The following is a 13,060-nucleotide window of genomic DNA, read 5'->3' on the forward strand; positions in this document are numbered from 1 at the left end:
AAGCAGCTAGGTTTACGGACAGGGTTAGATTTCCATGGCATAATGCGGTACCAGACATGGGTGTCCTCTGACCTTACAGCTCACTCCTACTCCAGAGAAGTCCTCAGGAGTTGAATCCAAGGACTGGATGTCAGTTCCACAGTGCATGTGAACAATATCCTCCATTTTGGCTGCTCTAAAGCTACTGTACAAGTGCCCACAACCCCTGGTAGAAATTATGTAGTAATCTCCATCTGTGTTCATTCAAGATAAATAAGAAACATGTGGGTGTGCGAATGGCAAGGGATGACTAGTGGTATTTGCATATCTTCTTTGCCAAGGTACAAGGAAAGAGGTCATTGCTACTTAAAACAGTCCTGTCATGGTAGTTCCTAGCTGAGACTGTGCCAGCAAAATCACTGAAGACAAAGGCTCTGGATTATAGTTCTTCTGGAAATAAATATTTATGATGCAGTCAGATCCCTCAATGTAGCAGCACAAAAGATTGAGTAAAGGAATGAGATGTTTTGATAAATCTTCATTAGGATTTCTAATACACTGCATGTGCTCTATGAGCAGTCTTGTCTTTCATACCCTAACTACTAAAGGGTTTACTAATTTGCATTTTAAAAACAAATTCTGTTTGTCACTGGATATACTTTTCTTGGCCAAATGCTCCCTCTCGCAGGCTTGTTTTCAAAACAGAACAGCTGTTTTTTTGAATGTAACTATCAGAAAGCCGTCTGGAATAATTGCACTGTAATAACTTCAGCACCCTTGTATCTGGCATGAAGCTCTTCAGAGATTTTTTCATGCCTTCCTGTTGAACCTGAGTATAGGGCTTGTATTTCCTTTCTGCATGGACTGCCTTGGCTTGCGGAAATATATGCCAAGCGTGGTGATCCCCTCCAGCGAGTGCCAAGCTGCAGCTGGCAGGCTCTGGGCTGGGGGAGAGGTGCGGCAGGGAGCAGCGGGGAGTCCCGCTACCCCACAGCGCTGGGGGCCGCCTGCGGTATGCTTTCTTTCACATATGTTTGCATTTTGAGGATGGTGTTGCTGCTTGTTAGAAAATCCCATTGGCAGCGCGTATTTCTCTGCTCACCCGAGGGGAGTCAGCGGAGTTAAAGCGGATGGCTGCAGTGTGCCTTGGGGTGGGTGCCCCGGGGGGGTGTGGTTGGCACCGACACTGGGTCAGGAAGTGGGAACCGCATTGCTCGGCTAGAAGCTAGAGGAAAAACTGGGAATTTTGTGGCTGGCTCGCTAGGGGGTACAGGGCCACAGTGGGTAACGTGGGCTCTGAGTAATTACAGCTAGCTTTCCGCTGCTGCGGATCGGTGGTCGCCGCACAGCTGGCGTGCTGGAACCGGCGCCGCGGCCTCGGGGCAAGCAGGCGCGACCTCTCAGCGGGCCCAGCCGGCGTTGGTTCCTCACAAATGGGATCAAAAGTGACTGAGGTTTAAGGGTTAAGGAGGAATTAGCAGAGATGCTTGATGGTCAGGAGCCTGCTCTTCGCGCTCTTACACAGGAAGAAGCAAATATCTTCCGCGCTGTGCTCGGTGGAAGGTTGCCAGATAGTGTGGTGCAGGTTATCACTTGCGTCTAAATAAAGCAATGGGAGCCTACATGAATTACGTTAATGTTTCTGTAATATCTTATTAGCCAGAAGAAAAGGGTGCTGTTTTCCTCATTTGATTAATAATACCCTATCTATATGTGCCAAGGTAATTAATTTAATAGACTTTGCAGTGAGTCCCCAAGCACTCGATGGGGTAAAAACATGTTTTCTCTGCTCTCTTCAGTCAGACACAGATTATCAAAGACAAACAACCCCCAAACACTAAATATTCTATAAAGAAAATCTAACACTAAATGAACTCTAAATACTGTATTAACAATTCTGCTGCACTTTAAAATTATTTAAGGACCACATGCACTTAAAATCCTGTAGTAGTGCAGCAGAGACATTGAAATAAGGCCTCTTAAAACTCTTCATCTATAAATAAAAAAAGAGCATTGGCAAGTATACTAAAAAGAAAACATTTCCAATGTGAATAGAACCTCTTAAAAAAAAAAAAAAAGCCTCCTGTTTGTTTTGACTGTTTGCAAAACTGACTCAGGCAGCCTATATAAATGGCTTCTTTGGCTGTAAGCCCAATACAGGTCCTCTTAATTTCATGTCAGTATAAACTGTATGTGTCTGCCTAGCTTTCTCCATTTTTTTTTATAGTCCAGGTTGAAATCCCTTATGCTTTAGCACGTCTTTTTCTTTTCTCCTATTCCCGAAAACTCAAATAATACACCAGACCGCATAGTAAATCTTGAAATACATGAATGATTTGTAGATGGGGTTATAGTGGGTTACATTAAAAAAGAATAATATCTCATAAAGAATAATAGATATTTAGTGCTTGCCAAGCTGTACATGTACATTTATTTAATGTTTTTCATAGTCAGTAAGTCAAATAAAAAAAACGAAACTAAGATTAATCTGATCTGGCCCAGATTTTGTCATTACATCATGTTTTTAAGTACCGATTTTGAAATGCTTGACATTAACATTTCTCAGGAAGGGGTAGGTGTAAAATATGTCTACCCCAAACCAAATTCTGCAGTTACCGTCAGCGTTTGAGAGTTCACCTAGGAAACTTTCAATAATGGACTCACTTGGCTTGATGATGCAGTCTGGTATGATCATATTTTCCAATTCTCTCTAATTTGAAAATGCAGGGCTTGAAGAAAACATTAATCATAACTTGCTTGTGTTTCATAGAGAAAAATCCTACCCTCTGTCTACAGTTCTGTTTTAGTCATGATCTGAGATACCGTGTTCTTTATCCATTCTGTGGTGACTCCTGTAGAATTACTTTAGATTGCATGACCTTTTAAAATAAATGATTTTGAACTTACTGCATCACTGAAGTGATTTTGGATGTAACAACGTGTTATTGCTGTGTTTATGTCTATCTGTGAGTCAGCGCATTTATGAATATATTGCACTGGAATCCTCTGCAAGGGTCTTCCTGTCCATTTAAGAAGTTCTCACGGGGTTTTCTTTGGGTCCTTGCTCTAAAAAAGGCTGCTAGCACTTAAGTGCAGAAAAGGTGGAAGAATTCCACCTTTTAAAATGGTCTGTCTGTCCAAAACTGTTGGGTGTCCAAGCTGAGTTGATTGAAATGTTTGAAGTATTTCCACTTCTTTGCTGTGTATTGCCTGGAAGAGAATCAGTGTAGTTGAGCAGAGCCAGTAGTTAAAATCTGCCAATCTTCACTAGGGCCGTTCAGCATGGAGAAGGGCAAAAAGAAACAAAAACAAAACAAAATTTAGGCAGGATATGAGAGGTCTGCAATACTGAGTGGGAGAGAGGGCAGGTAGAGGTGGATTGCTCCCTGTCTTTTACAGTATGAGAACTCAGGAAATATATCCTAAAAAGCATAGGAGCCCTGTTCAAAACAAACAAAGCAAGGTTGTTTTTTGTGGGTGGGTGGTAGATACATGGATGCTGTCACTGCTTAATGTTTACATCAGTTTAAGGGATGACTAGGTAAGAACAAGGTTGAGAAATGGATCAAAAGTTTCAGAATATACAGAAACCACATCTGGTTCAGGAAAACCCCTGAAACTGAAAATAAGCAGAGGCTGGGATAGTAAGCACAGAAAATATTGCATGTGCTTGCTCTTCCTTTTGCATATGCTTATGGCTGCTAAAGATGAGCTAGTAGGCCCTTGTCTGACCCTGTTTGACTGTTCTTGAAGAAGACCTGCTGACTAATGCTGAATCTAACCCCTATTTCTGGAGACTGACCTGCTGGAAAGCAGGTCCCCAGAGATGGAGCTGGGGGTCTTGGTGGACAACAAGTTGAGCATAAGCCAGGCGTGTGCCCTTGTGGCCAAGAAGGCCAATGGTATCCTGGGCTGCATCAGGAAGAGCAGAGCCTTGCCAGCAGGTCGAGGGAGGTGATCCTCCCTCTCTACTCAGCCCTGGTGAAGCCACATCTGGAGTGCTGTGGCCAGTTCTGGGCTCCTCAGTGCAAGAGAGCAATGGAGCTACTGGAGCAAGTCCAGTGAAGGGCTACTAAGATGATTAGGGGACTGGAGCATCTGCCCTATGAGGAAAGGCTGAGAGAGCTGGGACTGTTCAGCCTGGAGAAGAGCAGGCTGAAGGGGGATCTTATCAATGCATTTAAATATCTGAAGGGAGGGTGTAGAGAGGATGGGGCGAGGCTCTTCTCGATGGTGCCCAGCAATAGGACGAGAGCCAACGAGCACAGACTGAACCACAGGAAGTTCTGTCTGAACATGAGGAAAAACTTCTTTACCGTGAGGGTGACTGAGAACTGGAACAGGTTGCCCAGAGAGGTTGTGGAGTCTCCTTCCTTGGAGATGTTCAGAAGCTGTCTAGACACAGTCCTTGGCAATGTGCTGTAGGTGACCCTGCTTGATCGGGGGAGGTTGGACTAGATGATCTTTAAAAGTCCCTTCCAACCTCAACCATTCTGTCATTCTGTGATTTCAGTGGAAAAAATATTAGTGGCTCCTGAGACCAATCTCCACAGTTTGCCTGCTACAGCTGTAGTAAATAGGTTTAAATTTCATTGGAGTTTAGAAAATGTGTTTTTTGTTAGCCTGCAAGTTGTCTCTGTGCTCCTGCAGCTGTTTTTGCTAGTTCCAGTTAACTACTCAGAGGTCCCTCTGAAGTACCCCAGTACATGGCTGCAGAGCGTCACGTATGTAGCTAGTAAGATGCACCTTTTTCCACAAAGAAAGAGGGAAGTGGAACATCTACTAGTATGTTAATTTTGCTGGTGTCAAACAAAACCAAATGGGAAGCAGCGATTGGCTTAAATACATTGACGAAGCCTCACGTGTCCGAGGGCTGCTGTGTCTGTGTTAGTGAAAGACGTAAGGATTAGTGGGAATGTTTTTTACAGCAGCCACCTCTACCAGATGTTACAGTGCTGGTGAAGATAAACCCAGCAGACTTTTCCTGGGGAAGTGAAGCAACAACAGGCACTGTGTCTGGAATACCCATCAGGGGTGATTCATTTCGCTTTCTGTAAGGATTGATCTCATGAGCTGTGTTTAGAGAACAGCTGTTGCTTGAACTCCGACCAAATTGGGGAACTGAAATGTTCTCTGGGATCTAGGCTGGTCTGACTAAAATACTTGGTGTTGGATATGGGTCCTGTGTTTTTGATAGCTTTGAATTATGTCTCTCAGTTATGCAGCGTATTGGATAGGGATATGGGATATGAAAAGGAAATTGGTTGCAAAGTCATTTGCTTGTATGCAGTAAATGGGCAAAATGAGCACTGGTACAGTTTATAGACACCAGGTTCTGAATAAAACAAAGGGCCTCGCTTTTTTGTCTCTGCCAAAGGGCTTAAAAGTACTAAACACAGCCTGTTTGGGGACCTGTTTCCAGTGGGTTTTCCATCCTGTTTTTTATCAAGAATATTAAACTTATTGTCACTCCACCCGCTGTTGCTTTGAAGAGATGTTGAGGTTGGTTGAAGTTCTCTGGTATCATTCAGCCATGTGATAAGAGGTCACAGGATTAGCTCAGACCAAAAAGTAGTATGTTATCTTAGTTTTAAGGATTCCTTCCTGTCTAGCAGTCACACTAGCTTTGTTTTTATCTCTTGAACTGATTATTTATATGATGGATATATTTCTGTGCTTCCTCTTCCTGAGGATAGTTTTAAATACAGGATCCTCATCCTTTGTAGTTCCTTGTTTGATGATGCCTCAGGTTTGTAATAGGACAGTCCATTTGCCTCCTCTCTTTGAACAGGACACATGCAAGTCATAAGGCTTCTTGGTCCAGTGCTGTTCAGCATGTTTTTGTTATAAACTGTGGCCTACAAATATACTAATATATGTTCCCTTTTTTCCTCCTCAGATAAACTATTAGTTTTTACTGTAGCAACTAAAGAAACAGATGGCTTTCACCGTTTCATGCAAACTGCAAAGCACTTCAACTATACAGTAAAGGTATTGTATATTTTCATACCATAGTCATACTATACAGCTTTGAAGACAGAAATACTGCAGTAGTAACTGTAGTTGCATTAGCTTGCTTGCCTATTGGGGTAAGGTTAAAAAAAAAAAAAAAAAAAAAAAAAAAAAAAAAAAAAAAAGTACAGAGCCCAGAGGTGGCTGGGACATCTTGCACATGTCCCTGCTGGTGGCCCTGTTGTATACCTGCCAGCCCCATTCTGAATGTGCCAGGGGAGGGGACTTCCTCCACTGCCTTTGAATTATTCAACAGGTTAAAGTTATGATCAGGAAGAGTTTGTTTTTTCCTTAATCTCAAAACTTTCTGGATTTATTGTTTTATTATTATCAATTTTGCTATTTTCCCCTTTTTATTCCAAGCAGTCCTACATCTCTTTGCGTCCTCAGTCATTTGTAGGTTCTGTCATAAATTATCACATAATCTTGCTTTTCAGTGCTACTTATTTATTTGAGTAGTTGCATGAATACCTCTGTTAGTTGTACTGACTGGCCTCAGGCAGCCGAAAAGGCTTTGTATGTCCCCCTTATTCCTTAAACAAGGCTGGATCCCTTCTGCGGCAGAGGGAGGATCACGGGACTGATAAGTTTCATTGTGTTTTCCAAGAACCTGTAATTCTCTGAGAGGACAAAACATTTCTGTCACTCTTGCGAGTCTTTTCTGCCTTGCTACATGTCTACATATTTCACGTCCTGAGGTTGGCCTCTGCGTGACCTTGGGAAAAAGGGGAGGTCCTAACTTTCTTCTAAACTTTTCCCACAAATTGATTCTGCAAGAAAAAATTCAGGGATTCATAGGTTGTATTACAAATTTTTTTTGCCTATTTAGCAGGATGTTAAAACTATAAATAAGAAAGACACAAATTACAGTTGTCCCCTAGTGATTTCATTTTAGAAACAATTTGGGTTTCTGTAGTTTGATTTCTGCCACTGAACTTGGAGGACTGAGGAGTGAACCTTTCCTAGTGTATTAATGCTGTATTAAAACACCCTGGAAGCCTCTAGATACATCTACTAGCTTTGCAGATTTGTCCAAAACACCATGCAATTGTAGTTCTTCCAGGTTTTAGAAGTTACAAAAATATATATATATACTCTTTAAATGCTCAAACACCACAAAAAGTTTAAGGATTTTATTTTTTTTTTTCCTTTTTAGAGATGTAATTCACTGTAGCACTTGGCTAGGGAAGAATTTTGTTTACTTGTTTTTTAGCAGTCAGCTGTAAATTGGGAAACCTATTTTCTACTAGTATAAAAGTGCTCTGGAGAGATTTCAGAAAGGACTAGACCTTGCAGTTTTTATTAATATCCTGTTACCCCAAGCTCTGTTATGCCTCCTGTTCCTAAAAATGTTACATTGACTGTTAAAGGTCTCATTCAGAATGTTTCTGTAATACAAATTTGGAAACAATTACTCACATTTTTTTCTAAAGGAGACGTGTTTGAGTAAGTGGTGGTGGAAAGGCAATTGCTCGATTCTTATTTGGTTAAGAAATGTGTCTCTCATGTTTTTGAAATGATGTCATTGTGCTGAATACCGCTTCAGACATGGAAAACTTAAGATGTTGGAAATGCTGGCTTGCTGTGCTTTAATGTGTTGCTTCTGCTTTAACATCTGTTTTCAATAAGGGTCTACTTTAAAAAGCCTCTTGTTTTTTGGGTACCAGCAAAAAGTGCTTTTTCCTTGTTGCAGGTACTTGGAAAAGGTGAAGAGTGGAAAGGTGGAGAGTTAGCTAACTCTATTGGCGGAGGGCAGAAAGTTCGGCTGCTGAAAGAAGGAATAGAAAGCTATGCTGATCAAGAGGACTTGATTATAATGTTTATTGAATGGTGAGCGAGTCTGGCTTGTTGCCTTTACGTTTTACTCTGGGTAGGCTCTCAAAAGTAGCTGCTGTGACATGCTGAAAGTTGCATGCTGCTTTTCCTGCTCTCTGTTTATTTGGGAGAGTTTGCTTCCATTTTTCTCCATTCACAAAAATATTAGATTGCATTTGGAGCAGTTGTTAGGTTTTTTAAATGGATTTAAAAATATAAGAATTGCGCATAATGCAGCTCCCTTGAGGAGAAAAAACAGTTATTAGGAGCTGACAGGCTTTTAGGCAAGTGTTTACCCTTTCCCTGATCCATTGCCGTAAGAGCAGGATGCAGCTGCAAGGTGGGAGTGTTTGTTCCTGCAATGATAGGATGATTAGAGTAGCTAAGAAACCAGCTCATGGTTGTCAGCAAGTGTCACAGATGAGTGGAGTAATGCACCTCACTTGTAGCAGAGAGGCAGCACTATGTTCTATTGCGGTAAGATAGTGACTTAACAAAGTGCCGTCGTAAATAAGACAATGATTTAACGAGGTTCGATGGCAAGGTTCACTCAGTTACTTACTGCGGAAGGACAGGGTCAGCTGAAAGTGTCAGGGAGGCCCTTCTGGTGAGTCAGGAGGTTCAGAAAGGACCCCCTTGCTTTCCAAACTCCTTCAGAGAGGAGTCTGGGTGCAGCTGGATCCAATCCTAGTCCCAGACTTGGTCAGCAGTTCATGTCTAAGTGAGTGTGCAAAGGAGACCCTCCTGTTGAGTCACAAGGTTCAGAAAGGACCCCTTGCTTTCCAAACTCTTTCAGACAGGAGCCTGGGTGTGTAAAGGATTATGTGCACAATCAATCAGAGATACAGCTCAGCAAAGTTTTGCAAAGCTTCAGCATGCTCTTAATCACTTGTCAAGGATCTGTTGCAGGTAAGGAATCTCTTGACCTCAAGGAGTAACCTTGAGAGGCATCCCTACTCAGGAGGAGGCTCTGCAGTGCAGCCCACTGCCATGCAGGAGAGCTCAAGGGGCTCTGGGCTCCTCCCTGTTTATAGGGGGGAAGATGATTGACTCATAGGCTCATTTTCATGCTAGACTGGCCTTAGTTGGTGCATGCTCAATTAGCCCCTGCCTGCGTGCTGTTTATGGGGAGGTCAGGTTGAGGGGGAGAGAGGAGCACATTGGGGGAAAGGAGCACACCGTCACAGCAAGATCTTCCACCTAATCAATAAGCAGAGTGCAGTCACAGCTCTAGGAGGATACCCACAAGGAAGAGAGGGGAAACCGATCTTGAACTGGACACGTGAAGGGTTACAGACCGAGGCATCCTTGGGACACCAGCTTGGTGCAAGCTTGGAGAGTTGCCTGTGCTGCTTCCACTGATGTTCAGGACAAGTCATTCTGGAGTGTGTACTCCCAAAGTTTGCTTCAGCTCTTAACCTACCCACTCATTTTCCTGTTCATAGGTTGTGTTCTGCACAAGACTAGGCAGAACAGAGCTACTGTGATTTTTAGGAACCCCTTTGCAATTTAAAGGGGCTTGGCAGAATTTGTTCAGCAGACTTCATCAAAAGCGAGAGAGTGGTCTGACAGTGGTATTTACTGAAAAGTTCCTTTGTTTTGCATATGTTAATATTTTTGGAAGGTTGGAGTAGCCTGTTAAACTGGTAGCAATTTTAAAGATGCTACTCAATTTTCTTTCACTTTTTTGATTTTTATCTGTTGTATCCTACCTCAGGTAGGAGGTAGAGCTAGAAGGCCAATGTCTAAATCATCTTAACTGGTTTAAGAACGGCTTTATAAGGAAAATGACTTATCTACTCAATATTTTCCCTGCTATACTTAATTAACATAAAAGTAACATGGTTTGGAGCTACATGGTCAGTTTTTGAACTATATTCAATGTTCATACAGTTGTTCTGTTGGTCAAGCCATAATGGAAACTTTTTAAGGGGCATTTTAAGGATTATGCTCTTTTTTATTAAGAGCTCAGCTGAAGCAAATATCTCCCAAATGTTTGTTGCTTGCATTGAGGTGTTTGTGTTTGCAAATTTATTTTCCTTACTTCAGTTTTCTCCCTATATGGACAAATATGCAAATTGGTTATCAGTTTGGGGTAGCTCAAATTCTTCTCCAAAACAGGTTACTCTCTCCAGGGACAGACTGTCTGATGGGAATGGATGAGAGAGTGCAGAGGACTGTGTGTGTTGTAAGAAAGATGCCACATTGCATCAGGCCGAAGCGCTGCTTTTTGTAAAAATCGCATGATTTAAAGTCTCCCAAGTTCTTGAGGATGATAATCCCCAGCATATTTTGATTTAAAGCTAATAGAACTGATTCCTCAAGGGGAAAAAAATCGCTTTATTTTGTTAGTCTGATTCTAGCAATATGCTTTATTTCTAATGAGCATTTTCATTTCCAAGAATCCTGGCCTGTAAATGTGATGCTCATCAATGTAGCAGTAAGTTTGGAAAGATAAATATAACAAACTTCTTTTTCAAGTGTTTTTCATTATATTCAGTGTGAATCATTTGAAATATTAATCTGGATAAAAGAAAATGTCTTATTTACTTGCTGTAACTAGTCAAATCATTTCTAATGAACTGTTTACTTAAACTTTGCTTCTTGCTGGTTTTTGAGCAGTGTTTTTATAGGGCTCACAATTATGGGAATAGTTGGAGATAATTCACTTACAAAACTGTTCACGAAAGGAGTATCTGTTTGCAGATAGCAAATGCTACTTGCCTGCTGATGGAATACTATTTAAATTAGGTTTGCATTTGGGAGGGCTAATTACTGGTTTACTTCGGACCATTTCAGATTGAACTGGCTGATGGTCGCTATAGACAGGACTAAAATGGTTGGTGCTGTAACTGTTCATTCAAAACTCCCACAACAGCCCATTTGTATCCTGGTAGACTTGACATCTCTCAAAAAAATTTTAAAAACATTTGCCAGGAAATGCAGCATATTTACCTTTTGTACATACACCTCAAGCATTTTAAGATGATCCTGGTGTGGATACAGCATGAACAACGCTGGTTCAAAATGGTCGTGTGGCCTAACAGTGCAGATAAATAATATGAAATCTGGGACCTGGCTACTGGTAAACCCTTTCTTGTTTGTAGTTTGAGCTCTTACTACTATTTTAGCTGTATGTAAGTGTTGTCACTCTGAGCTGTGGATGCAGATTTTGCCCATTCAATTCTAGATGATCTAAACCACTGTCGTGATCTGCCAGCCCTGGTGGAGGAAGAGAGGACAGGGCCCCTTCCCTGCCACAGTGAAGGGGCCGGGATGGGCATGTTCCAGCCCAGAACATCTGCAATCTCAGAGCTGCAGGAAATGGAACTGGAATTGTGGAAACTTTCTTTTTTTTTGCCTTCTGCATAATCAGAAGGATTTATGAAAAATAAATAAAAGAGCATTTGAGCTTTTCCACCTTGCAAAGACAGCCTGCCTCTTGCTGGATATATCCTTACTTTCACTCCATCATCAAATTCTGAAGCCCTATTCAAAATTAGGATGCAGCAAGTCATGTGCATAACCCATACCAACAGTTGTCCTGGAACCCATTTTGAGATGTTCTTGGAAGTATAGACCTTGGGATCTTCCCTTACTGCAGAAATTCCCTGCTATATATTGCACGTAATCTGAAGTAGCAGGTAAGCAAGGCAAATGATGAGCTTCCAGGGTTTAGCTTGGCCCCAGAAGTGTTACTGTTGCTTGACAGGGAAATCAGGAGCCTTGTAAAGCAGCTAAGGAGGTGACTGGTAGCAAGGAGCAGGAGGCTAGTGGGGTTCCTGCCTCTGGGAGATGGTGTGACAGGCTTGTCTGAGTCAGCACCAAGCCTGCAGGTCACATCTTTATAGAATAGTTCCATGAAAATTAGTAGAGGATGTAGGTCCATGATGGATTCGTACTCCTGCATGGTACCAACTAGTGTGTGGAGTTTAAAATAACTGTCAGTGCAGTTTAGCTGCTCTGAAGTGAACTCTGTACAGTGCTTTGTGTCATAAACTGTCGTGTAATAAGTGGCATATATCTTTCACAAGCAGAGGCTGTGGCTAGTATAGCACGTTGCTCAACTTTGGCTTCCTTTTCCAGAATGACAGTCTTTGGGAAGCTGCGTTGCAGGGGTTTTTGGTTCCTTCCTGCAGCTGTAAATCTGCAGCAGCAGCACAAACTTGATCAAAGAGGGGAAGCACAGCCTGCCATAAGCTATTAGGTTAAAGCCTCAGACAAATGTCCATTTTTGTTAGCAGTCTTCAACTTGTCTCCTGGTTCTTGCTTGTCCTTAAGGCTCCTCCTTCTCCCTTTCAGTCAGGCTACCCTGATTTGAATGGAAAAGTGAGGGAATTATATTTTTGTGTATCTGGGCAGAAACAGGCAGTTTTTGCAAAACTGGAGAAGGTTTTGCTTCTTTTCCAAAGGAACTCCAAAATGTACAGTATTTTTTTTCATAAGTTCTGCTGCCAAAGTTACAGAGAAACAAAACAGTGAGAGTTTTCAGAAACCCACTTACTTTATATAGACTGCGTAACAAACTTCCTCTCCAAAGTTCATACTGTGCTCTGTGGTGGAAATCTTCCCTTTTGCATTCGTAAGCCAGCTGTTCTTCAGCTCTCGTGAGCCAACTGCATGAAGTGCCCTTTGAAGAAAGGGCATTTTAAATAATTTCGGAACTGAAATGAGGAAGTAGTGGAAGTCGGTAAGGGTTGGTCTTTTGACATTATTGCTGAGTAACACATTGCGCTAGAAGAAGTTGTGTTCACTGCAGAGATACTGCAGCTGAAGGTACTGCAGTCACTACAGTTCGTAAGAATAAAATCTTCCTCAAAAGAAGGAAAGTTAAATGGAGCCTTACAGAAGAACAGTTTAATCACTTATACTTATTTTGAATTTTTTTTAGAGGCACTGATTTAGATACAGCTCGATAACAGGAAACCACCAGGTTTGTGATGCTACATTCTTGTGTAGCCTTTGCCAAACCCATCTGTGTTTCTTTCTGTTCTGGGAGATTGTCAGCTTTGCATTAAAGCTATGGATTAGTGCCATTTTTAGAGATGAGCCCTATGCCTTTCGGTCTTTGTCCTCAATGAGGGGTTTGAAGTCAAATTTGATGAACGTGTAAAGGCAGAGGAAGATTTTATGAAGCGCCTTCTGAATTTTCTAGCAGATTAAAGAGGTTGAAGCAGAACTCCCTGTATTGTGGGAATGCAGCACAGTTTAAATTTATGGCTAAGTATACTTTATTGAGAAATATCTAACCACA

At 41.8% G+C, this 13,060-nt stretch overlaps 1 protein-coding gene across 2 annotated transcripts in view; it reads left to right on the forward strand.

Moving 5' to 3' along the window:
• Nucleotides 1-13,060, forward strand: part of PLOD2 (procollagen-lysine,2-oxoglutarate 5-dioxygenase 2) — a 55,756-nt gene that overhangs the window by 12,348 nt on the left and 30,348 nt on the right. For both annotated transcript variants that reach the window (XM_064516841.1, XM_064516840.1), the window contains exons 2-3: nt 5,879-5,970; nt 7,685-7,821. In XM_064516841.1, coding sequence (XP_064372911.1) covers nt 5,879-5,970; nt 7,685-7,821 — 229 coding nt within the window. The remainder of the gene's footprint in view (nt 1-5,878; nt 5,971-7,684; nt 7,822-13,060) is intronic.

This window comes from Dromaius novaehollandiae, chromosome 9 (genome assembly GCF_036370855.1).
Source record: "Dromaius novaehollandiae isolate bDroNov1 chromosome 9, bDroNov1.hap1, whole genome shotgun sequence".
Lineage (NCBI taxonomy): Eukaryota > Metazoa > Chordata > Aves > Casuariiformes > Dromaiidae > Dromaius > Dromaius novaehollandiae.